The 25,943-nt window shown below is 36.6% G+C and overlaps 3 protein-coding genes across 8 annotated transcripts; 2 read left to right on the top strand and 1 right to left on the bottom strand.

Moving 5' to 3' along the window:
• The first annotated feature begins 207 nt into the window (after nt 1-207).
• LOC107811040 (uncharacterized) lies at nt 208-5,569 on the top strand. Of its 5 annotated transcripts, none has more exons than XM_075222155.1 (6): nt 208-2,980; nt 3,639-3,740; nt 4,126-4,337; nt 4,414-4,502; nt 4,780-4,977; nt 5,050-5,569. In XM_075222155.1, the coding sequence occupies exons 1-2, from the start codon at nt 464-466 to the stop codon at nt 3,645-3,647; spliced, it is 2,526 nt and encodes an 841-aa protein (XP_075078256.1). In that variant the 5' UTR covers nt 208-463; the 3' UTR covers nt 3,648-3,740; nt 4,126-4,337; nt 4,414-4,502; nt 4,780-4,977; nt 5,050-5,569. The 5 variants fall into 5 exon arrangements, with proteins under 5 accessions (XP_075078256.1, XP_075078257.1, XP_075078255.1 ...); XM_075222156.1 differs by having other exon boundaries at nt 212-2,980; nt 4,864-4,977; nt 5,101-5,569; XM_075222154.1 differs by having other exon boundaries at nt 212-2,980; nt 4,414-4,977; nt 5,101-5,569.
• A 1,835-nt stretch (nt 5,570-7,404) lies between these two features.
• LOC107811039 (serine/threonine-protein kinase BSK7) lies at nt 7,405-16,273 on the top strand. 2 transcript variants are annotated; one of them, XM_075222152.1, is made up of 12 exons: nt 7,405-7,703; nt 7,890-8,012; nt 8,408-8,568; nt 8,668-8,888; nt 9,184-9,319; nt 10,529-10,662; nt 10,757-10,862; nt 11,902-11,987; nt 13,369-13,557; nt 14,352-14,504; nt 14,839-14,952; nt 15,393-16,273. In XM_075222152.1, exons 3-12 carry the CDS (start codon nt 8,490-8,492, stop codon nt 15,636-15,638), a joined length of 1,464 nt encoding a protein of 487 aa, XP_075078253.1. In that variant the 5' UTR covers nt 7,405-7,703; nt 7,890-8,012; nt 8,408-8,489; the 3' UTR covers nt 15,639-16,273. The 2 variants fall into 2 exon arrangements, with proteins under 2 accessions (XP_075078253.1, XP_075078254.1); XM_075222153.1 differs by lacking the exon at nt 7,890-8,012 and having other exon boundaries at nt 7,543-7,703.
• A 1,329-nt stretch (nt 16,274-17,602) lies between these two features.
• LOC107827020 (calcium-dependent protein kinase 17-like) lies at nt 17,603-25,452 on the bottom strand. The gene is made up of 8 exons (XM_016654076.2): nt 24,681-25,452; nt 23,781-23,924; nt 22,983-23,135; nt 22,636-22,751; nt 22,268-22,435; nt 18,787-18,914; nt 18,560-18,659; nt 17,603-18,036 (listed from the first exon to the last, which is right to left on the bottom strand). The coding sequence occupies exons 1-8, from the start codon at nt 25,378-25,380 to the stop codon at nt 17,935-17,937; spliced, it is 1,611 nt and encodes a 536-aa protein (XP_016509562.1). The 5' UTR covers nt 25,381-25,452; the 3' UTR covers nt 17,603-17,934.
• Between the last annotated feature and the right edge of the window lie 491 nt (nt 25,453-25,943).

The raw sequence follows: 25,943 nt of genomic DNA, 5'->3' as shown, positions 1-25,943 counted from the left end.
AAATGAATTGTTTTGGTAAAAAATATTTTCCCTATGTGGATTCAAGTGGCGCGACGACTTAGCCGCGGCCCTAATGCTGGTATCGAACACCAAGTTTAAAATAAAATAATAACCATCCACAATTATAGAAAATTTTGGTTGACATTACATCATTTATCAAAGTTTGGGGGTCAAATTTCATATTTATCTACTTAACATTTCCACTTGCAGCACGTGCAAAAATCTCTGATAGAACCTCGACCTTTCTTTGATAGAATCACTGAGAAATTCCCGTTCTCCGATTGCCGCCTCTCCGACATCCATCGCCGGCGGCAAGTTTCCCGGTTCGCCACCTTCATCATCACCTAGGTATTCACCTTCACGCTCTCAAAAATCTAACTGGAATGACGTAAATATCATTCTTTATTGACCTTACTCACCATCCCTACACAAGCATATAATATATTAATATTTAGTTTATAAAATGATGATTAGAAAGCAATCATCTAACATCTGTGTTTGTTTTCAAGCACCCTTTAACCCCCAGAAAGCAATTTTTTTGGAATATTTGTGTACAACAATACAAGCTAGAGGTACAACTACTAGTACAGGTTGTTCAAAAAATGTTCAAGAGTTGAATGAGAAGTGTTGGCTTTATAAAAATGTTAACTTTCATTGTTTTGGAATACCATTTAACCCCCCAAAAGCAATATTTGTGAAAAACGTGTATACAACAGTACCAGCTGGAGGTACAGCTGCTACTGCAGGTTGTTCACATGTTCAAGAATTGGATGAAAAGTTAAAGTGGCTTTGCGAAAAGCTTAATTCGCATTGTTTCCGAGTAGCTCTTAACCCACCAAAAGCGAGTTTTGTGAAATATTATTGTGCAAAAGCAGTTACAGAACATACTACAATGGATGTACACGCATTGGATGCAGAGTTGAAGGGTCTTTGTGAAAAGCCAAATCCTCAGTATGTTAATGCTTATAAACTTTTTAACGACGCGGTTAATTCGGGTCGAATACCTTCTGAGTTTACTTGCAATTTTCTTGTTGCAACAATGGCAAAGAATAAGGAGTACAGCTTGGCTTTTAAGGTGTATGGTAGGATGAGAGAGGTGGGGATATCCCCGTGGTTTTTGTCGTTGGCTGCTTTGACTGAATGTTTAGTGCATGTTCAAAGACCAAAATTGGCGATTTCTGTGTTGGGGTTGATTTTGAAGTATGGTTTCAGGGTTAATGATTACCTTGTTAATATTGTATTGAAAGGATTGTGTGAAAATGGTATGGCTATTAAGGCTGTAGAAGTTTTTCAGTGTTTATATATGAAAGAAGTGACTCCTAATGTCGTTAGCTTAAACACCCTTATGAAAGGACTTTGCAGAGAGAGGAAATTGGAGGCGGCTTTAGATTTGAGGAGTAGAATGGAAAAGGTGAATGTAGCTCCCAATATGATTACTTATTCCATTTTGATAGATGGTCTTTGCTCAGAGAGAAGGTTGGATGAAGCTATGGGATTGCTGGAGGAGATGACAACTAAGGGTTTGAAAGCTGATGTTGTAGTGTATAGTTCACTCATAAATGGACTTTGCAACAAAGGATGTGTTGATAGAGGGAAAGAGCTCTTGAATGAGATGTTGAAGGAAGGAATTTCGCCAAATGTGGTTACTTACTCTTGTTTATTACATGGCTATTGTAAGCAGGGCCAATTAAAAGAAGCAACTATGTTATATGATGATATGCTGAAGCGCAAAATCCAGCCGGACGTCATTACATTTATCAGTATGATTAGCGGGCTTTGCAAAGGTGGGAGGGCTGTGAAAGCAGTGGAATTGTTTAAATTGACGGTGGAGAAGGGTGAAGAGCCTGGAAACATAGCTTACAATATTCTTCTGCGTGGACTTTGCAAGGAAGGGTTACTTTCTGATGCTTTTAACATTCTGCAGCAGATGATAGAAAAGGGCAAGAAGCCTGACTTGATTACTTACAATACACTGGTGAGAGGACTTTGTGAAAATGGGAAGGTGGACGATGCCTTGACACTTTTTAATTCAATGTTAGCTGATGAGACATATGTTCAGCCAGACATTACGACAATGAATGTACTGATTCAAGTGCTTTGTGAAGGAGGACATCTAAGTAATGCTGCCAAAATTCATGAGAAGATGGTTGCTAACAAGACACTGGTTGACATGAGAACTTTTACTGTGCTTATTGGAGCTTACATAAAAGCAGACAATGTTGTTAAAGCTATGGAACTCTTGAAGCAGGCAAATGAATTGGGTTTTATTCCAGACTCATTGACCTATGGCACTATGGTTGATGGTTTTTGTGAGTTGAATGTACTAAATATCGCGAAAGGTTTGTTTCTTCGGATGAGAAACAATGGATATTGCCCAACCGTGATTGATTACAATATCTTGATGGAAAGCTTATGCAATGAGGGTAGCTTGGAACAAGCTAGGAGGTTGTTTCAAGAGATGTTAGATGGCAATTGTGAGCCAGATCTTGCGTCATACAATATTATCATTGATGGAACGCTCAAAGCAAAAAGCTTAAAATCTGCTAAAGAGTTACTTGTTCATATGCTTCATATGGGTTTGAATCCAAATGCTTTCACATATTCCATATTAATAAATAGGTTTTCAAAACTAGGGCTGTTGGATGAGGCAAAGAATTTATATGAGAGGATGAATGCATCTGGCTTGACACCGGATAACTCTGTGTATAATTGTTTACTGAAAGGCTTTAGCTTGAATGGTCAAACTAGAGAAATTATTGATTTGCTTAACCAAATGGCTGTTAAGGGCATTGATCTGGACTCAAAACTCACTTCAACAATCTTGACGTGTCTTTGCAATATATCTGAAGATGTCAATGTGGCAGAGCTGTTGCCAAACTTCTCCAGAGAAAAATCAGAAGTATTTAGCATTCCATGCAGTGAATTGTTGAACAAGCTTCACAATAGTTTATCCAAGCTTCAGTTGGATTCTGCTCAGCAGGTACTATCTCAGAAAGCTCCTAGTGCTGTAGACGTAGCGATTCTCTTCACATTTTATAGTTATTAATTCTTTTTTAAAGTTTTTAGAGGACATCGGTATGTGTTGTTATTCCATGGATAGCCTCATGTTTCCCCTTAATATTTTTTCATTCTTGAAACAGTAGAAAGTTATCCTTGGTTACGCGGTTCATGCGATCATGGGAATAGGCTATTCTTTTGTAACTCCTTTTCGTTTTTTGGGTGATGTAACTCTATTATTTCTAAGTTCGAAACTTGGTGGATAATGGGTGCACACATCTACCTTTCACCACTTAAATACCAAACTTTGTTCACCCGTCAGGATTCAAACTCGTAATGTGCGCCTATCAGACATCCCACATTGTACTACCTTCTTGTTGAACCAATGCTTTAGGGGAAATAAATAGATCAAGTGATATATCATCTTCAGGCACTTGTCCCTCATGAGATGAACAGAAAATAACGTTTCCCTTTTTTCTTGCTTTTTCACGAACATAATAATCAACTGCCTGCTGAATCTCACTAGTCACTAGACCCTTTTATGCCTTGTCAAATACTCCTTTCAGTCACGGAAAGAAGAAATCTTTGAATCTAGTATATTGTTTCCCATCTAATGATTCTTCTTTTATTGAACTTTTCAGTGCCAATGATAAGCTTCAGGGATTGGGGTTCCTCCACAAGCAAAATTCTTATGCCTGCAAAGGTGTGTGAGCGAGAGGCTTCATGATAACATCTTACATACGGTATGTGACATACTCAAAGGTATTTATCCCTGGTTTTTCTTTCCGCGAATTTAGATTTTTATAGGTTTGTGTTTGTAGCTTAGTGTAATGTTTAATTAAGTTATCGTGCCGGCTCGCGAGTTGCTTCTAGCTGAATTTGCATGTTGTCTTTGGATCAATCCTAGCTAAAAGTCAATATAATCAAAGCATTGAAGTAATGGAGTGATGTGAATGAGAAGTTAATTGATGCAGCTATGTTGCCTTTGAAGAAAGAAGTGCACGACTTTTTCATGTATAGCAGCTATGCAGCTATTGTTTATCTCTGTTTTATGATTTATGTGTGCCATAATAGCAATTTTTGTCTTGCTGAAGCAAGTAAATTCAGTAATATTAGCTTCTTTTGCAGTTTTGGATGTGAATCACATCTGCAATCAACAGCAACGGGAATGATGGTTCCCCGCTTGATTTGCATTCATACCTCAAACTTGCTTCGGTTGTTAACTATCTGGAGTAGGAGAGCTGCTTATTTAGCAAAAGTAGCTCAATCAAAAGTTCTGAATAAACATCTGTATTCTCTTACCAGCTGGGGAGCGGACCTCCCCTGGACCCTGCGTGAAGGTGGGATACTTCGTGCATCGGGCTGCCTTTTTTTATTCTCTTTTCAGCTGCCTGACCTAGTCACTTGCCAGTGTAGATGATAAGCCACGTATCTTCCAGAAGAAGCAAAGAAATTTAGGAGAAGATAATTCCTGGAGCTTTCAGTTATTAGAAGTTTATTAGAAGGTATCTGTTTAGCAGTTTTATTATGGTTATTAGAAGTTATCTATCTTTATCCTAATAGGTTATGCAGTAGTTATGGTCAGCCTATTATATAAGTAATAGATCCGGTAATGTGTAGGTATCATTATCAGAATTAAACTACTTTATTCTGGAGCATTGTCCTCTCCATACGGACAACTTTATTGGTGTAGTTGTGTTTAAGATTCTTGCACAAACTATTGCCAATAATATTAACTTCTTTGTTCTATTTCTTCAATTATCTACTTCTGGTCACTATCAGTAGATCGTTTTTTACATGTGAGGTCATATCATGTCAGTCAAGAAGCTGCAAATAAGTTATCAGGTGATAATTGTATCTGATTAGATCAACTTCAAGAGATGAATTTAGCAGCTGGCAAGTCCAATATTGGAAGCTACCTCTGTATTGTGTCAAACTAAGTTGTGTTGACAATCAACTTCAAGGAGATGAATTTTACAGGTAAAAATCTTCAGCTTATTGATCCAAGTTGAAGTTATTTATCAACTTCCTTGAATAATATATCTGCATTAGGTGAACTTTGGGTGTATCGACCTAAGTTCACATGGTTCATCACCTTCCTAGAGCTTTGCATCTGCGACGAGGAAGGAAGTGCTTTACTTTTGAGCGTTCATCTGGCTGCTGTGGACATCTCTGGCAACAAGGAAGCTGCTTCTAACGGGAACATTGAAACTTTGATGGACTGATATCCACAAATGCCCCGAACCATGATAATATGCGCAGAATGCTTGATAACAGTGTTCAGCTTAGTTCTTGATACTTGGTGTTTGGTGGTAAACAAGAGAAGAAATTTTATCATGAGAGATTTTATTAATGGACAGAGAGATTCACTTTAGATGTCGGAAAATTCTTGGTGGCTGGATGCTGCAAATCAAATGGCTGATGGCATAGACAAATCCAGGATTTAGAATCCATGATTTAAAGTCAATGAGTTAATAATGAGTGTGATCTTATTATGTGTATAAATTTTACATTTTCTTTTTGCTTATGTATACGTTGTTTGAATCGAAAATAATGAATTCAGTTGAACCCACAGGTCACTGCCATAATTCTGCTTTGGGCTGATAGAGTTGAGTGCAGCGTGGAAGTTGAACTCTTTTTCAAATCAAAACATATTAATGCAGACTGTTTCCAACCAATGTTCTCTGATTTTCAATACAGCTTAGAATGAAGTTAGCTAGGTTGTCTTGAAAATAAAAATTAAAGAATGAGAGAAAAAAGTAAATAATGTCTTTTCATTTTCCATATGCATAAAACGAGCAATTCCTGTGATTGTGATTATTGTTTTTGGAGAATATGGCAAAATTTAAGAGAAATAAAGATAGTCTCTCTCTCATTTTTCTTACATTTTATTTAAATTTTGAATCTCTAATGACTCAACTTATATGAGAACAAATAATTTTTCACATGCTTAACTGCTTAGCTCCCTGTTAACTTAGTTTATATATATATATATATATATATATATTTATATTTTTTTTAAAAAAGAAAAGAAGCAGGTGAAATTAAATGTTGTTGGGTCATAATTTATTTGTAGTGAAATTAATAGCTTAGAGTTGCATTTAATGCTTGCTTACCTAGAATCCTCATGAATTATGTAAATCACTTGTGATTTTATATAGATAGATGATAATCGAATGCTTAATTTCACTAAAAATCTGAAAAGGCGGTTTAATTTTTCGTAAAGTAGCCAAACACCCTTTAATTCAAATTAAAACATGCCCATTTTCGTAACATAAAAATTTTCAAGTGAAAGCGTTAGGCCATAGAATATCATTTTAGTATTTGCAAATTTCGAATTTCAACTTTTGCAAATATAATTTGGTTATGTTTAAATGTTAAAATTCAATATTTGAACTTCCAATGAAATATCTCCCTCTCTTGTTATATCATATTTTCTCACCTTTAAATAATGCAAGGCAAATGTTGAACGAACATTATTGTGTCGAAAGTCAACCCAAAAGGAAAATAAATAGGTTTGTTTGGTTTTGTTAAAGAAAAAGTTATTTTTATAAGTTCCAAATCAAATTTGGAATAAATGAAAGCCAACGACTTTATATCTCATTTAATGTTCAAAATATTGGATGGAGATTTTGTTGAAGGTCCATATACATCCCAAGTGGTGTTCTCTTAATTGTTCTGGGAGACTATTTTATCACCTTAACGTAATAAAAAAATTATATTACATTAAATGTAAAAAATATTACGACACTAGATAATTTGAAATAAACAAAGTGTCTTATAGTTACAAAATACTTTGGGCTTAATAGCAACAAGTTAATTAGTTGAGCTAGTTCAGGAATTGATGGAATATCGTAGCGTCAATAAAAGATAATAGAAGTGATTGGAAGGATGTGCTTTCTCTTTCGTATGTTGTAAAGGAAAGTAAAAAATCGTTATAGTTCTAAAATGCTCGTTTGACTTTGATGTCGTTCGTAAATTTACGAAGATCATTTTGATTGTTGCCTGCGATAAAATGACGATATACAATCAAATAAAATCAACGATAAGATTACTATATAAATGAAACTTTTAAAGTTACAAAAAATGCACATATTACCCATCTAGAGAGTACGACAATATTAAATAGAGTCACAATATTACGCCAAATCTTAACGGTTTAGACGACTTTAAAACTCAACTACATAAATACAAATTTTTCAAAGTTTAACTAACAATCAACTTTTCGATGCATCTCTAATTAGTTACATTTTAATTATTTACCAGGTACACAATTACACCAACAATAATATCATTTATACTCGACCTTTCAAGCATTATTATACACCAACTTAATAATATCTTTGTTTTGTGGCCAGATGGATAGACAATAGATTATGGTCTCGATGTCTTAGAAAAATATGAGGAGAAAAAAAGGGTGTTTAATGTCGGTGGAAAATAGGAAAAAAAAAGCACCAAAATAGTACATTAATTATAATTTTATACATAATAGTAGTTGTCCTAGTAACAGAGTAATATGTACACACTGAAAAAGGGATCTGTACAAACACATCTTTTTATTTTTTTCTCACCTCTCTATCTTCCTCACTATAAATACATATTTTTCACTTTCTTGATCTCCCTTTTTCTCTCTCTATATCTCAAGAAAATTACTCTTAACTGGACCTTTTTTTCACTCAATCAACTTTCAAGAAAGCTGCCTTTTGGTTAGTTACTTTTTATTTCTTGATGTTTATGGTTTTATCTCTTAACCTATGTGAAGATTGCTGCTTATTTTTATGTGGGGTTTGTTGTTTTGTGATGCTTTGTGGTTTTTGTATTTGGGTTTTGTGCATTAGCTTAAAAAGATTGAATCTTGACTTGGGGTTGACTTGTATGATGAGTTTTTTCAGGGTGGTTTGAAATTGGTGTGTGTTGACTCAATTGAAAAAAAGTGGAGCTTTTGGGAGAAAGTTTGTAGCTTTGGGATTTGTATCAAGTGTTTGGATTGACTCAGATTTGAATCTATGCTAAAGGTACTTTTTTTTTGGGTTTATGCTCTTTTTTCTTGATTCCATTTTTGGTCTTTGCTTTACTTGTGATGGAGCTGAAATATGATGTCTATGATTCTTGTTTTATGGGTATTTTACCTTTTTGATGGATAGTGAAGTAGCTGTGTTTTTGGAATTGCTGTCCACATCTTTGAGTTGTGGATTGCTAATTGCATAGACTATTGTGTACTTTGTAGTTTCTTTGAGTTGTGGATAGCATAATCAATGGACTGTTGTATAACTTTTGGTGTGTACACCTGGAATTGTGTTGCAAGTTTTCAAACTTATCTTTGTTGTTTCCAGTTTAATTACAAGGATATACTTTTAAGAACCAGGATATGATTTTGTATTGAGAAACTTGCTTTTGGACCCAAATGCAGATCTTTTAAGCTGCAGAACATGTGGTGGTTGTGATACGGACACAAAGTTGCCGTTAGAGCTCTAAAGTAGAGGGGTTGTAGGATGGGCTGTGAATGTTCAAAACTCGCCTCGTGTTGCTGGGATGGACAGAATGGTCCCGTTCACGAGGCTAAGAATCCTGGTATGTAAAGCTATTTTTTTTTGTGGGTATTTTTCTATCACTATCCGAGGACAGTTGAATTCAGAATTATAATTTTGTCGGATTTCCTTCTTCTAATAGATGACGAGGAAAAAGATGAAGTTAGTGATTTGCCTACATTCCGTGAGTTTACTCTTGAACAGCTGAGAATAGCTACTTCTGGATTTGCCGTAGAGAATATAGTTTCCGAACACGGTGAAAAAGCTCCAAATGTTGTTTATAAGGGAAAGTTAGAGAACCAGAGGAGGGTTGCTGTCAAACGCTTTAATAGATCTGCATGGCCTGATTCCCGACAGTTCTTAGTAAGTTATTCTAAAGAGGATTTATGTAATACCATCTGGTAATTAAGTTTCTATATGCATTCCAGTAGCGAGGATATTTAGTGTTTCTTATATAAGACAACCGAGCCATAAATGGGAAATTGAAGTATGACGCTTTACACGTCTTATTCTTTGTCCTTAGTGCATGCACTTTTTTCGATGTATTAATAGCTCGAAGCTAAGAATCTTGTTTTTTTCCTACTGACAAGCACTTTACTTTGTTTAAGCAATAGACTTTTAACTTCCTTTTCTTTATCCTTCAAATTGAGAACTTCAGGAAGAAGCAAGATCGGTTGGTTCTCTCCGCAACAGCAGGTTAGCAAATCTTCTTGGTTGTTGTTGCGAGGGTGATGAGAGGTTGCTTGTGGCAGAATTTATGCCCAATGAGACACTTGCAAAACATCTTTTTCACTGTAAGTTCAATTATATTTGTACTTTTGTTTTCCATCCTAGTCCTGGAATTTAGGGCTTGATTGATTCCTGAAGTCTCTTTTTGGTGTAAATATTGTTGTTTGCTTTGTTAATTATCCTCCTATCACATCACCTCCACAATACCTTTTCAAGTCATCCTATTTTAGTTTCGTTCGTTACATTTCCACTTACCGTGCTATTTTATGGGTAGATCTTGCTTAGATATCTTAATTGTCTGTATATAGGTGCCACAATCTCATCTAATCTCATTTTAGTTTTTTTTATGGGGGATATAAACTTGCATTTGCCTATGTTCCTTCTTATTCTTATCCATAAAACGCTTTATCTCTAAAGTGATCTTCATAGTTTGAACTATTGGTTGACTTGCACTAGTTTCATTAATTAACAAGAATATCATTTGCCAAATAACTTGCACAATAAAAACTCATCTTGTATACTATTGGTTAGCTTATCTATAAGTTGGCTAAACGAGTAGACTCATGCCAGATTTTTGTGCAAGCCCATAGTATATAGGGAGAATCTTTCTCTGTTTTCAAATTTGTGGCTGGTCTTTCATATTTATCATTTTTTATATGATATTCTTCTCAATCATCCGAAAAGGGGTAATCTATCCTGCGGGGGTTTGGGGGGGGGGGTGGGTAATTTGTGGTTTGTGTCATCGTTACTTGCATGCTATATGTATGCGTAAGAAAATTATAGTTAGGTTACTTGATGTTGGAAGGCTCAACCATGATTAATTTTCTACAGTAGTTCTAACGTGTGTCAAGTGTTAAATCGACATGATGAAAGGAGCAACCAGGGTTTTATTGAGAAGAGACGGAAGGAGTAACTGATATGGAATTCAAGGGACAAGTGATAAAGATGATTCATATACCTGACCCAAACTAATTTGGAATTTAAGCTTGGTTGATTGATTGATATAATATTTTTTTTTTTTTGCAATTATATTTTTTTACACCATCACTTGTCCAGAAAATATAAAGATTTTCAAAATAAACCTAATTATGAATTTATCTGAACTTCACCTAGAAACTCGGTGAAAATGAGATTGGACGAGATGGGAACACTCGAATTTTTACTGCTTTAATGAAGGAAAATGGGAATCACGACTTGTGTGAAGATTTAAGGAAGATATGTATATCTTTGTGATTGGTGAAATTCAAGTTGACTTATCATATTTATATATCCAGGGGAAACGCAACCCATGAAATGGGCAATGCGGTTAAGGGTGGCTTTGTATCTTGGACAGGCTCTTGAGTATTGTACAAGCAAAGGGCGTGCACTTTATCATGATCTTAATGCTTATAGAATATTATTTGATGAAGTAAGTACATAGTTCCATGATCATTCTTTCGTTGTTTATTGTTAAATATATTATTTGAGTGCCTCTAATGATCTACCCTTTGGATATTTCTCAGGAAGGTGATCCTCGTCTCTCTTGCTTTGGTTTGATGAAGAACAGTCGAGATGGAAAAAGTTACAGCACGAACTTGGCATTTACTCCTCCTGAATATTTGAGGACGGGTAAGACCTCTCTTAGTTGCTGTGTATCGACAAATAGTATTTAATTTTCTAGCTTAGTTGCTTGACATTTTGCTTCTCGTTTTATCTGTTTATGAAATTTCAATAACATGTATATCTGGTAAAGCAGTAACATGAGTACTGCTGATAGATAGGTGCAAAGAGGAGAGAAAGTTTCTGTAAGGACAGTAAACACTTGACTCTTCAAAAGTTGTTCTCTCTCCCCGAATTTTCCTTAAAATGTGTGCGGCTTGTTTACAATTATACAAGTGAAATAAGCTGTTCAGACCTAACAATTTTAGACACATACCACTTTGAGTGGTATTGGATGAATCTGGATGATCAAAATGCTTGGTACCGACGTAACTTCTCATCCTCTAACGTCAAGGTGGCATTAGGTAGTAAGTACAATTGATGAATGCTCTTATATGCATGTGTGTTTATTTATATAATGGTGTTGTCGAGACCAGCTTGTGGTATTGCATCTGATCTAACGAATACCTACTATCTCCCACCAGCATACATATCGGTAAAATCGTCGACAATGACTTACGCAGAGAGAAAAATTAAACTAGTGTCGCCTCTATTGAGATTTGAACTTTGGTTAAACTTGGCCTTCTTCTAGTTATACAAAACGTAGGTGACTGATTCATAAAATACGATATTAAAATTTAATGTGTGTGTTGACGGACTTCTTTTCTGATGAACTCGTGATAGTCTCTCCTTGATGACAGTGGTTTTTGTTATTTGAAACTTCCCCTCCCATCCTAAAAGGGGAAGGAAGAAGGGGGTTTTGGTTTGGGGGGGGGATATTTTGCAGCATTTACCTAGCATATTGCTTGATTATCTTTCTTTGTTCTTAGAAGGCTAAAGGGGGATGATCTTTACAAGCAATTTTTACCTTATGTCATTGGTTTATTCATTTAGCTGTATTCTACTTGGATTAGTGCCTCTTCATTGATCTCCACGATCTTAACAATATTTCTGGTCAAGAATTGTTGAATTTGTCATCGTTCACTCGGTTATTCTGAAATGTTTGTAGGAAGAATCACCCCGGAGAGCGTCATGTACAGCTTTGGGACACTGTTGCTTGACCTTCTCAGTGGAAAACATATTCCTCCAAGCCATGTATGTTCTTTTCTGCCAATTTTGAAGACGATATTGTTTTACTTTCTTTTGGGACAAGAACACGTGACATATTAATGTGTTTCATTTGTTCTAGTTTGTGTCCGACACATCTTTTATATAAACAAGTAAATCTTTACGATCCAAGCCGGTTTGAGTTTAAAGATATTGTTATTGATATTGAGCCGAGGGTCTATTGAAAACAGCCTCTCTATCCTCACAAGGTAGGGGTAAGGTCTGCGTACACACTACCCTCCCCAGACCCCACGGTATGGGATAATACTGGGTATATTGTTGTTATTGAAATTTAATGATGACTATATTCGAAAAGCTGTGATTTTCGTTTTATTGTTTTACAGATGATCTTACCCTAGGAAAAATAACAGTAAGATGCAAGGTTGGGCAGGGAAATATTGTTACTCCCTCCGTTTCAATTTATATGACACACTTTCCTTATTAGGCGTTCCAAAAGAATGACATTCTATATTTGGAAACAATTTGACTATAAACTTTTCCTTTTACCCGTTTTACCTTTAATGAGAAGTTTCTATAGCCACACAAATGGAAAGCCCCACATAAGCTTTTACCCTTTAAGCTTTTAAGGCCACAAGTTTCAAAAGTCTTTTCTTTTTTTTCTTTTTAAACTTCATGCCGAGTCAATGTACATCTCATAAATTGAAACAGATGGAGTAATATATATATTTACCAAAAAAAATTGTTAATATATGGGCTTTCTGAGCACAGATGCAAGTGCAACACTTCCTAACATAACTCAAGAGATAGAGAAATCCTGGCTGTATTATTCTCCAGAATGCAATGGACATTCAGGAGCTATTTGTACAACAAAGCTGGCAGTTCTGATGTCTAGACTCGAGTAATATTCATGGTTGTCTTCGTTGATTAGGTTCCTAGAAGAGCTATTACTGAAACACCATGGGCATCTTATTCTTGTTCGTCTTTTCCTATTCCTGCCTCTCCCATTTTTTAGTAATCTATCTTGTTCAATCTCAGCACTGATGCTTAGACTGCTAATTAAAAGTTATCCGAACAGTCTAAATCATGTTAAGACACTAATTGTTATCATATAATTTTATAGTTATGCACCTGTAAGAAAATGGAAAAACGAGAATTTCAAGCTTGGAAAAATTGTTTAAACCAGGCATCAAATTCAATTTGGGGTGGGGGTTGGTTTCCCTGATTGTTGAAGATGATGAGTGGTGCTACAACAACTAAATTTTTGTAAAGTAGGATCGATTTTATCAAGCATAACTGTTTATGACAAAGGATATCTGGTTGCTGTAATTAAGTCATTGATGAGGCACTCTTAACTTTTTTTATTTTCGGGTGGTCATCCTCTTCTAATACTCTTATATGTTTTTTTCAGGCCCTTGATTTGATTAAAGACCGGAATCTTCAGATGTTAACTGATTCTTGCTTGGAAGGTCAATTTTCTTCTGATGATGGAACTGAGTTGGTACGGATAGCTTCAAGATGTCTGCAATACGAGCCACGTGAGCGGCCAAATCCAAAGTCACTAGTCGCTGCTTTATTTCCTCTTCAGAAAGAAACCGAGGTCTTGTTATTTCTTGTCCTGATTATCCATTAGTATCCTTAAGGTTTATACTGAGTTTGTATTGTGTGTTTTCTGCCTGTGTACTTTCCTTTTTCTTTCTTTTGTTGGGGTTTTGGGGGGGGGGGGGGTGAATTTGAGTCATTCAACCACCTCATAATCACTACCACCAACCCCCGTCACCACTACTCACCGCCTCCAAATGTCTCTACCATCAGTCTCCACTGCGCAAGTACCACCGCCAATAACCTTTACCTCTAGTCACCAAACACCTGTACCACCAACTTCTACTGCACAACCATCATCTCCACTGTCAGTCACCACCATCAGCCACCACTGCACAACCACCATCTCAACCTCCTCCGCACTACCATGACCACTGATAGCCCGCTGCAGCTAGATTTTAGAGTGTGCTTCATCAAAGAAACAATATATATAAACTCTCTATTTATTAGGTCAACAACAACAACAACAAACCCAGTATAATCCCACAAGTGGGGTCTGGATGTTGTAAGCACAAAATCTTAAGTATTCAATGTTGAGATTCAGACGTCTTAATCGAATAAAATCAAATGGGGCCTAAGTAGTTCCATGGCACTAGTAATGTCAAAACAATGGTTCCATGACAGTAGTTACTTAAAATTAGTAAAAACAGTAATTTGGATAAGGTGAGAAACTTTTTAGATTACATTATTTTCCCTTAATATTGATTTTCTATATTGGCTGACTGTAAAATGCCAAAAATCACATTAATTATAGAACTTAGCTGGAATAAACTTTTTAAACTTGTTCTGCAGGTTCCTTCTCATGTGTTGATGGGTATATCACGTAATAGTGAAACTATGTCTCTGTCTCCACTTGGTGAAGCCTGCTTGAGAATGGATTTAACTGCCATCCATGAGATTTTAGAAAAGCTCGGGTACAAAGACGATGAGGGAGCAGCTACTGAGGTTTGTTTCTATCAATGATTATTTTGAGGCGTTGATGTCTTCATCCTGTACATGCATGTTATCAATCTTTTATCTTTTATCAATCCTTTTGGCGTAAGTTTCCAATGCAAGTAGAATGATTGTTCTCAGTTCTCCGACACGTGAGACAATTTGAAGTATCAATCAGCTCCTTAGCAGTTTCATTTTGTAACTTATTGCTTGTTCATATGGTTATCAAATCCAACTTACTATACACCTTTGGAAGCCAATTATCGAAGTCTCATGATAGCCATACACCTTCGGAAGCCAATTATCAAAGTCTCATGATAGCCACACTTTTCAATGTTGGTTGCAGCTTTCATTCCAAATGTGGACAAATCAGATGCAGGAAACATTGAACTCCAAGAAAAAGGGTGATGCTGCTTTCAGGCACAAAGATGCTAAGGCTGCCGTCGAATGCTATACACAGGTTGGAAATTATTATTCTCGATTGGTTTTAATACTCTTAATCATTTCACTAAAGTTTGAATATGATACCTATGTTGCATTGAGGCTCTGATTCATTCTTTACAACTGTGCTTTCTTAGGGGAGATATAGCTTGTAGACTAAGGCTTTATACACTCGGGTAACGGGATAAATAATAGTGCACAAAATATGGTTTAAACAGAATGGTAACTTATTCTTGAGATTGTTACTGAACTCTTGGGACTTATTATAATGATAACATATTCTTGAGATTGTTACTGAACTCTTAGGACTGATTATAGTGATAACATATCCTTGAAATTGTTACTGAACTCTTAGGACTGATTATTGTAGTGTCGATTAATGTTTATAGGGAAAGTGGTGGTGGATTTAATCTATTTATGAAGTACATTATTCATTTAGTATGTTGCTTGGTTTTGCAGTTCATCGATGTTGGAACAATGGTCTCCCCAACTGTGTATGCTCGACGTAGTCTGTCTTATCTCATGAGTGATATGCCGCAGGAAGCCCTTAATGATGCAGTACAAGCACAAGTAATATCTCCTGTTTGGCATATTGCATCATATTTACAAGCTGCTTCTCTTTTTGCGATGGGAAGGGAAAATGAGGCACAAATTGCACTTAAAGAGGGTTCTGTTCTTGAAGAAAAGAAGAACACAACATCCTGACTGTGGCGAGCTGAACCGCTGTGATCTTTTACTTTATTGCTCCGTTGCAGGGGTTTGGACATAGATCACAAAAGTGTTGTTTTTCGAACAGAGGCTGTTCGATCTGTCGCCTTGTGCATTCGATGATTAAGTAGGTTTGGTTTACTTCAGAGCATTCTTTGGCAACATATAATTGGATGGGGTTGGTTTTGGTCACAGCTTTTGTGGGAATCGATTGGCCTTTTCCAATAACAATATTCTCTGGGAATAATCCAATGCCATTGGTTCCTTAAGGATCCAAGATCTGTGGAAAAGGAAAGCTGGAGAAACTTGCTGTGCTGTAATTTATGTACAGTGCTATTTGGCTGCTCAACTAAGATTGTTTTGATTCTCTCTTAGTCTTATGTTATCTTTTTTCTTGAAAATCCTTCCTTTTTCTTTCTTCTCTTGGAGTTGGGGGGTCAATATCCTTTGTTTGTGGTGGTAATTTATCTTGCAGTACTTAATTTAAGTATTTGTTACTGGTCTAACTTGCAGAATATTGTTTGTAACGTTTGTATCTTATTTCAAGAATCAAGTTTGAAGGCTTGTGGCAAATTATTTATACAGCTAGTAGCTCATTCACATTTTGTTGGAATATAAGTTCTCTTTTCCAATTTGTTATATTGTCTCACATAGGTTAATAACTCCTTATATTATCTGTGGTTTTCCCACTTCAAGAGTTAACTTTTGTGGTTGAGTTAGGCGTAAAGTTCATTTTCTTAATATGGTACAAGACCTGAGTTATGCATGGTAATGTTGAGTTGTTACCTAGTTGGTATCGATGCCAGATCTATCCGTATTCTTGGTTTATTCAATATTCTGCCTCCATCTTATGTTGTCCACTACCCAATCTTGTGCATTCGGGGAGCTCATATTTTCTTATATGGTCTTGGGCTATTCTCATCTCAAGAGCCGGCTCCATGGGGTTGAGTAGGAGTCGGCTCATGGGATTGAGTAGAGCCTAAGGTCCGATTTTTTAACTATCTTCTTTCCAAACAACCCTAAGCATATCTTTTCCCCTCCTAGGGTTGGGAGTTTGTTAATGATGGGTGAAGTTCAAGTTATAGCCATTTAGAATTATTGCCTTTGTTTTGCATGGAAGTACGCGTCATAGCTTAACAAGTACACGTCACTTGATGAATAGATCATACTAATTCAGTAATCTTGATTAATATAGCTCTCAATCATTAATCTAGAAATGACACCAGTAGCCACTCTACGGGGCTGCTATTTAACTTTTAGCCAATGCAACTTGAATTTCATTTTTTCAGAACAAAATTGTCATGAATTTTCTTGAAGTTAAGGTTTTTTGTTTAAAATTTTATGATAAAATAAGTACTGGCTAATTTCTAAATAGCATCCATGAGAATGACTATCTGTGCACTTGCCCCATCATTAATGATGCTTTGAGATACTACATATCCCCCACCATCATAAGATTATTATTTTTAACTCATCTTACTTGGGAGCCTGGGAGCAATGATAAAGTTGTCTCTGTATGACCTAAAAGTCACGAGTTCGAGTAATGGAAGCAATCACTAATGTTTGCATTATGGTAGATTGTGTAAATCACATCCCTTAAGGTATGGTTTTTTCGCGGACCCTTCATGAATGCATGTTGCTTTGTGCACCGGCTGCCCTCTGGCAAAAGTTGATTGAAGGTAGTTTTTTTTAGTTTCCCACCCGGTATTCGGTATCCGCATTGGAGCCCGACTATATCCGGATTCGCGCCGGATAGGGCCTCATTTGGGGGGAAGTGCTCCCTACCAAGGATTTTTCCATACCCAAGACTCGAACCCGAGACCTCTAGCTAAGGGAGGAGCAGTCTCATCCGATACACCACATCCTTTGGTGATGTTTGAAGGTAGTTGATTACAAATGCAACAATTATTACCTATTTCTAATACTGCACAAACTATATAGCAACACTAATAGGAAATCCATTGTCTCCAAATAACAATTAAGCACCAACCACACAACAATTTGGCAACAAAAGGATTTACCTTATATATACATAGATAATGTAAAGAATATCTCCCACTCTTAACAAAATCCCAAAAAAACTCATGAATTCTACAATCTCATTTTTTCAAATTTGCTTTTAGGAAAAATGATAGTTATTTAATTTACATAATCATCCATGAACTTTTGTAAATTTCATGAATGACTCTTAAAACTTTACAAAATAAGCCATTGGTCTTCCCTCCAATAAAAGTACCAATGACTTTGATTTTTTTCTTTAATTTTGAATTCTTTTTATATTAACAATGAAAATTTATGCAACAAATGACTCCCTTCTTTTCTTTAGATTTGCTGCAGTTTCTGGAGTTCCTTTTCTCATCATAGCTACAAACTCTTCATAGTTGATTCGACCATCCTGCAAAAATAAATAATTTTATTTATTCATGAATTACCAAATATATTTGAAAATTTAATGTTTGGTAGAAAGGGAAAATATATTTTGAATAATATTTTATAAAAAATGGCTTCTTTATAGAGTAGTTATATTTCAGGGGTGCTCAGTTGGAGAGTGAAAAATACTTTTCAAAATAAATAATATAACTGACATTTATAATAATGTTAGCAAGTCGGATAGTATTTTGATGAAAATTTTCCGTATATTAAATATTAATAGTAATGTGTAACTATTGGTTGGAGCAATGACATGAAGTTTCTTGTTGAGATGATTGTGAACGAAAATAACTTTATCCCAAAAATGCGGAAATTCATTTTTCATCTTTTGGTGAAAAATGTTTTTTTTTTTAGAAAATATTTTTTTGATAACCAAACATCAGAAAATAACTTGTTGTCCCGAAAACCTTTTTTTAAGAAAAAATTTGGAAAATATTTTCCGTCATACCAAGTATTTCATATAACGTGTACTCATGTTTTAAGCTTACATTATTAGAGTCAACTTCAGCAACAATTTCCTTTATATCCTTTCCATCAGTCATTCCAAATTCTCTTAAAGCTTGCTCTAACTCTTCTATTGTAATGTACCTGGACAAATTGAAAGAAAATAAATCAAATTTTAATCTATGAGAAAGTTGGTTACAAATATTACAGAGGTAACTAATTCTTCTTATGCGATCAGTATGTATAAATTAAATCCTCGAACAGGACTTACCCGCTATTATCCTTGTCAAAATATTGGAATGCAGTGTAAAGATGTTCTTCTTTGTCCATTCTGTTCATGTGCATTGTTGCTGTAATAAATTCTTCATAATCTATGGTTCCATTTCCATCAGCATCAGCCTAATTTAATATATTCAATGAAAATTAACATTAACTTGACGCAGTGGCGGACGTAGGATTTTCATCAAGGGAATTCAACAACAACAACACAGTGGAATCCCACAAGTGGGGTCTGGGGAGGGTAGTGTGTACGCAGACCTTACCCCTACTCCGGAGGGGTAGAGAGGTTATTTTCGATAGACCCTCGGCTCAAGAAGATGAAAAGAGATAGTGGAGCAGTAATAGCAAAGGGAGCAAGAAAGATAACATCAACAACATAATAACCATAAAATAGAGAGAAAAGAAATAACAATAGGCAGTAACAATGGCACAGTACTATATACACAATGGAGTAATATGGATACAACAAGAGCCACTAGCATCCTAAGACACTACACTATCGGACTAGCCTCCTACGACCTAACCTGCAACCCTAATGAAGTAATATGGACACAATTGAAGCCACTAGCAGCTTAAGGCAAAATACAGACTAGCCTCCTACCTCTTAACCTACAACCTTAGTGCTCGCCCTCCACAACGTCCTAACAAGGGCCATGTCCTCGGGAATCTGAAGCTGCACCAAGTCCTGCCTGATCATCTTTCCCCAATATTTCTTAGGCCGTACTCTACCTTTTCTCACACCCGTCAAGGCCAGTCGTTCACACCTCCTAACCGGGGCATCCATACTTCTCCTCCATACGTGCCCGAACCATCTAAGCCTAACTTCCTGTATCTTGTCTTCTATGGGAGTCACGCTCACCTTCACCAGGATATCTTCATTCATAATCTTATCCAGCCTAGTCTGCCCACACATTCATCTCAACATCATCATCTCTGCAACTTTCATCTTTTGGATATGAGAATTCTTGACTGACCAACACTCTGCACCATACATCATGGCCAGTCTAACTACCGCTCTATATAACTTACCTTTAAGTTTTGGGGGCACCTTCCTGTCACACAAGACACCAGACGCTAGCCTCCATTTCATCTACCCCACCCCTATACGGTGTGTAACATCCTCATCAATCTTCTCATCCTCTTGGATAACCGACCCCAGGTACTTAAAACTCCATTTTTTGGGAATGACTTGAGAGTCAAGCCTAACGTCCATGTCTGCTTCTCCCGAAACGCCGATAAACTTGCACTCCATATATTTTGTCTTAGTCATGCTCAACTTGAAATCTTTAGACTCAAGGGTCTATCTCTAAACCTCCAACCTCTCGTTAACATCGCCTCGCGTCTCATCGATAAGGACAATATCATCGGCGAATAACATATACCATGGCACCTCCCCTTGGATATGGTGTGTTAGTATGTCCGTCGCCAAGGCAAATAAGAACGGGCTTAGCGCCGATCCTTGGTGTAAACCCATAACAACTGAAAAATGCTCCTAGTCGCCCCCCACTATCCTAACCCGAGTCTTAGCTTCATCATACATGTCCTTAATCACCCTAATATAAGCAACCGGAACACCTTTCACCTCCGGGCATCTCCAAAGAACTTCCCTAGGAACCTTGTCATATGATTTTTCTAGGTCAATAAATACCATGTGCAAGCTTTCTTCCTATCCCTATACAGATCAACCAATCTCCTTATAAGATGGATAGCTTACATAGTATAACGACCAGGCATGAATCAAAACTGGTTATCGGATATTGACACTGACCTCCTCACCCTCACTTCCACTACCTTCTCCCAAACTTTCATGGTATGACTTAGTAACTTGATACCCCTATAGTTGTTACAATTCTGGATATCACCTTTGTTCTTGTATAGTGGTATCATCGTACTACACCTCCATTCTTATGGCATGTTCTTCGTCCTGAAAATAATATTAAACTGCCCAGTTAGCCACTCCAATCCTGCTATACACACCAACCTCCAGAATTCTACCAGAATCTCGTCGGGCCCGGTCGCTCTTCTCCTGTGCATATTACGCATATCCCCTACGGTCTCCTCGACCTTAATGCGCCTACAGTAGCTAAAATATCGGTGACTCTCGGAGTGCTCCAATTCCCCTAGCACAATATCTTTGTCCCCTTCGTCATTCAGCAATTTATGAAAGTAGGTCTGCCATCTCCGTTTAATCTGAGCATCTTCCATCAACACTCTGCATTTCTCGTCCTTGATGCACCTCACTTGGTCTAGATCATGAGCCGTCCTTTCTCTCGCCTTGGCCAGCCGGAATAACCTCTTGTCCCTGCCTTTGTCCCCCAGCTCTTCGTACAAGCGACCAAATGCTGTAGTCTTAGCCTCCGTGACCGCTAACTTCGCCACCTTCCTAGCTGTCTTATATCTTTCTCTGTTCATCCTCCTTTCCTCCTCGTCTGTACTCTCCACTAACCTCCGGTACACCATTTTCTTTTCTTCCACCTTTCCCTGGACCTCGGTGTTACACCACCAGTCGCCCCTGTGACCGCCCGAGTAACCCTTCGAGACTTTTAACACCTCTCTCGCAGCCTCTCTTATACAATTTGCCGTCATTTTACACATATCGCTCGCGTCCTCACTACTCCTCCAGGCCCCCATAGTCAACAACCTCCCCTCCAACTCTTGGGCTTTATCCTTCGTTAAGGCACCCCACCTAATCCTCGGATGGCCCCGAACCACGTTCTTCTTCCTCCTTATCATGATGCCGACATCCATCACCAAGAGCCTATGTTGGGTCGCGAGTGTTTCACTCGAGATAATCTTGCAATCCTTGCACAACCCTCTATCACACCTCCTTAGGAGTAGATAGTCAATTTGGGTCTTAGCCACCGAACTTTGAAAAGTAAAAAATAAAATAAAAAGTAAACACGCAAAGAAGCGCTAAGAGGATTCTACAACTAATATATATGCATAAAGTTTTTTAATATAGAGTGTAATTTTCGGCGAAGGAGGTTCGGCTGAACCCCCATCTGCCCACCTAGCTTCGCCCATGGCTTGACGAATAAGAGACTTGCAAGTTGCAACATTTTCAATAATCTTTATTGCACAAAGATTACTGGAGGGTGGGGTACCTTGTTGATACTATTGTTTGTTTATTGCTCCCTTTTCTGTTCTTGAGCCGAGGGTCTACCTGAAACAACATCTCTACCTTCATAAGGTAGGGGTAAGGTCTGCATACACACTAACTTCCCCAGACCCCATTTGTGGGATTATACTGGGTTGTTGTCGTTGTTGCTGTTTCCGATAGAGCCCCGACTCAAGACGTTTTTTTTAGGTCCCCATTGCCATAAATTATGATATAAGCTCAACCACTTGGGCCGACCTAAGGTGGATACCCTCCTAAGTGCAATTGATATTACTAACAACTTAATTAGGAATTAACAAGTTAAATATAAGAAAATAATTTGGTATTTGCAATAATAAGTAATTAGAGAACTTACAGCTTCCATTAACTGTTGAATCTCATAATCAGATAATTTTGTGCCTTGTTTGGCAAGTCCTTGTTTTAGCTCCTCAAGTGTTATTGCCCCACTGTTATCAGTATCCATGCTTTTGAACATTTGCATCAATCCCATAATCTCTTCCTCTGATAGACATCCTGCAATTACCTGTAATATATTCCTCCAAGTGAATATTTTGGTACATTGATAATTAATTCTTAAAATGTACTTGACGTCAAAAACTTATGTTACTCAGATTCTTTAAAAATGTCGTCACATTCGTGTCGGATCATCTAAAAATAATATATTTTTTGAGAATCCGACACGGATACAGCAACATTTCTTGAGGATTCGAGCAAATATATTACCCGGAGAGCAACTTTCTTGAAGTTGTTCATAGCTCTAAATTGTTTGAGCCTACTCAAAACAGCATTGTCAAGTGGTGTATCTGGTGCTTCTCCATCTTCCTTGATCCATGGATGATCTTCATATAAAAAGTTTGTTAGCTATTATGTAAATTATGTTGCTCGGACTCTTCAAAATTGTTCGCACACGTATCAGATCCTTAAAAAATGCACTACTTTTGGAGGATCCGACACACACCTGACAACATTTTTGAGGAGTCCTTTCGAATATCCTTTAACAAATTACTATATTGGCAGACAGATTATAAGAGGGGATGATTGAATTCTACTGAACAATGTAAAACACTTACTTAAGACTTGGATTGCTGTCAACCTCTGCTTAGGGTCTATAGTCAACATCTTCTTGACAAGATCTTTGGCACCATGGGAAATTGCAGGCCATGGATCACTTGAAAAGTCAATATGTCCTCTCAATATTGCATTGAATATTCCATGTTCAGTTTCTGAAAACAAATTAATAATAATCATTCATTAATCTCTAATTAATCTCACTCTATTGTAACATAGACTATTCTTTCTCTACATACCATTACTAGGATTTTCTTAGTCCATGAAGTTCATTTCCACAAATATATACTAATATTTTTGTTTTTTGGGGTTCCTATCCAGTGTCCGGTATCTGCATTGAAGCCTGACTAAATCCAGATTCGCGCCGGGAAGTCCCATATTGGGGGATAAAGCGCTCTTAACAAAGGCGACTCCATACCTAGGACTGATCTCAAGACCTCTGGTTAAGGATGGAGGAGTACTTACCACTCTACCACAACCGTTGTTGGTAAAAATATACTAATATTGTACGAGTTCAACAGAAACACGGCTTTCAATTTGAACTTATATATATTTCAATAATCTAAATCCTGAATCCGACACTGAGATAAAATTACAAAGGGTAAGGAGGAGATTTTATTAATTACTTACTTTAAGCGACTCGATATCTCATTTTGCTTTCAATACCTATTCTCTTCCACATGATAATATATTCACGTGAACCGATGACTCACAAATCAGATATTAAAAACATATGTGTTTATTTTGCCTCTTATTTTTCTAACTTAAAGAATACTCTAAGGTTTGTGTTAGTGATATACCCGCCCAAAAAGGAGGAACACCAGAAAGAAGAATATATAACATAACTCCCACACTCCATATATCAACTTCTGGACCATATCTTCTTTTCAAGACTTCAGGTGCAATGTAATATGCACTACCCACAATGTCCTTAAACACATCTCCTGCACAATACAAAATTTTAAGAGATATATTAATATTACATCCAAAGTCCCAAGAATAATCATGCTAACCAAATATATTCCAAAAATCATACTAACAAAATATAATCAAAGAATCATGCAAACCAAATATAATTTCAAGAACCAAGCAAATTATATCATAATACGCTAAATACTTATCTACACTGCGTGTTTAAACCAAATCGAACAATATAACCATAAGAGTCACAAATTAAAGTGAGAAAAGAAATGGCAGCATGGTGGACGAAGCATCCCGCGTTCATGCAGGATCCGGGGAAGGGCCGCACCTCAAGGAGGTGTGATGTAGGCAGCCTACCCTGATGCCAACATCAGTTGTTGATTCCACGGCTCAAACCCGTGACGTATAGGTCACACGGAGACAACTTTACCGTTGCTCCAAAGCTCCCATTCTAAAGTGAGAATACATCAGTATTTATATAATTATATCTTACATTCAGTTGTTTGGTATAAACATTGAGTAAACAACAACAACAACAACCCAGTAAAATCCGACAAGTAAGGTCTGGGAAGGCTAGTGTGTACGCAGACCTTACCCCTACCCCGAGGGAGTAGAAAGGTTGTTTCCGATAAACCCTCGGTTCAAAAAGACAAAAAAGATAATATATCAGTACCGCCAACAGAAATCATAAAATAATAACAGCATCATAAGAACCAGAAAATAAATGAAAAGCAATAAAAGGCGTAAACATTGAGTGCGAATAAATATATAATTCTTACCTTGTTTGTAGAATACAGAAAGACCAAAATCTGTAGCCTTGAGAGGTGAATCTTCATCTTTATTAAGTAGGAGGAAATTCTCAGGCTTAAGATCTCTATGAATAACTCCCATAGAATGACAAGTATGTACAATTTGCACAATTGTTCTTAACAAAGTTGCAGCTGCCCTTTCAGTATAATGTCCTTTAGCAATAATTCTATCAAATAATTCACCACCAGCACATAATTCCATAACCAAATGCACTGAATGTTTATCTTCATAGGCCCCTTTTAATTCAACAATATTTTGTTGCCCTGTTAAATGATGCATTATTTGTACTTCTCTCTTCACATCTTCAATATCCTCTTTATTAACCAATTTCCTCTTTGCTATAGTTTTACATGCAAATTGTTCACCACTTTGTTTGTGTGTACATAAATGTGTAACACCAAATTGACCCCTCCCTAATTCTTTACCTATAGAATATGTTTTTCTAACATCTTCCATTGGTCTGCCTAAAACTGGACCTATAGGGGAATTTTTTGATGGTTTTGAAGAAGGATCAGGAGATTTTGGTGGTGTAATTGAACCATGATTTTGTTGTTGTTGAGAATTATTTGAAACTGATTGATCATTTTTGGTATTGGATTTTTGTCTAGTATGATCATTATTATTTGTATGTTCATTATCAGGTTGGCCCCTTGAGCAACAGTTCCCCATTGTGTAAAAGGGGGACTAAAAGAGGCTAAAGAAATGAAGATGAAGAAGAAATAAACACAATATGAGAAAATATGAAAAGAGAAAGAGAGTTAATTTAGGAGAAGGAAAGAAAGAAAAAAGAAAGAAAATATAAGTTTGAAATAAATGAGTGAATGAAGTAAAGTGATGGTGATTGGTTACTCATTTTTTTCACAAGCAAAATGACTTAGAGTTAGAGGTGGAGAAATATCTTTAATTTTTTTTTATTTTTTTTATGACTATGAGTGTTTGTTGATAAGATATAGTTAATGAGTTTAACTTATATACGATGACAATAAAAAAAAGTTCACTCTATCAAGTCATTTAAAAAATAGTTATAGATAATCGTCCATAATAAATAAAAATACTGACGTATAATAAGCCATGTTATTATATGTTACAACATGTTAATATATACGAATATATAAACTCATTGACAGTTGATGTAGATAAGTATATTAGTCATAGTTAATTGGTTGTGACTATGTTTCTCCTGAGTCGATGGTATATCGAAAACAATCTTTCTATTTTCACAATGTAGGATT

Source organism: Nicotiana tabacum, chromosome 9 (assembly GCF_000715075.1).
Source record: "Nicotiana tabacum cultivar K326 chromosome 9, ASM71507v2, whole genome shotgun sequence".
Taxonomy (NCBI): domain Eukaryota; kingdom Viridiplantae; phylum Streptophyta; class Magnoliopsida; order Solanales; family Solanaceae; genus Nicotiana; species Nicotiana tabacum.
The sequence above is the reverse complement of the archived record's forward strand: the minus strand, read 5'-3'. Positions and strand labels throughout refer to the sequence as shown.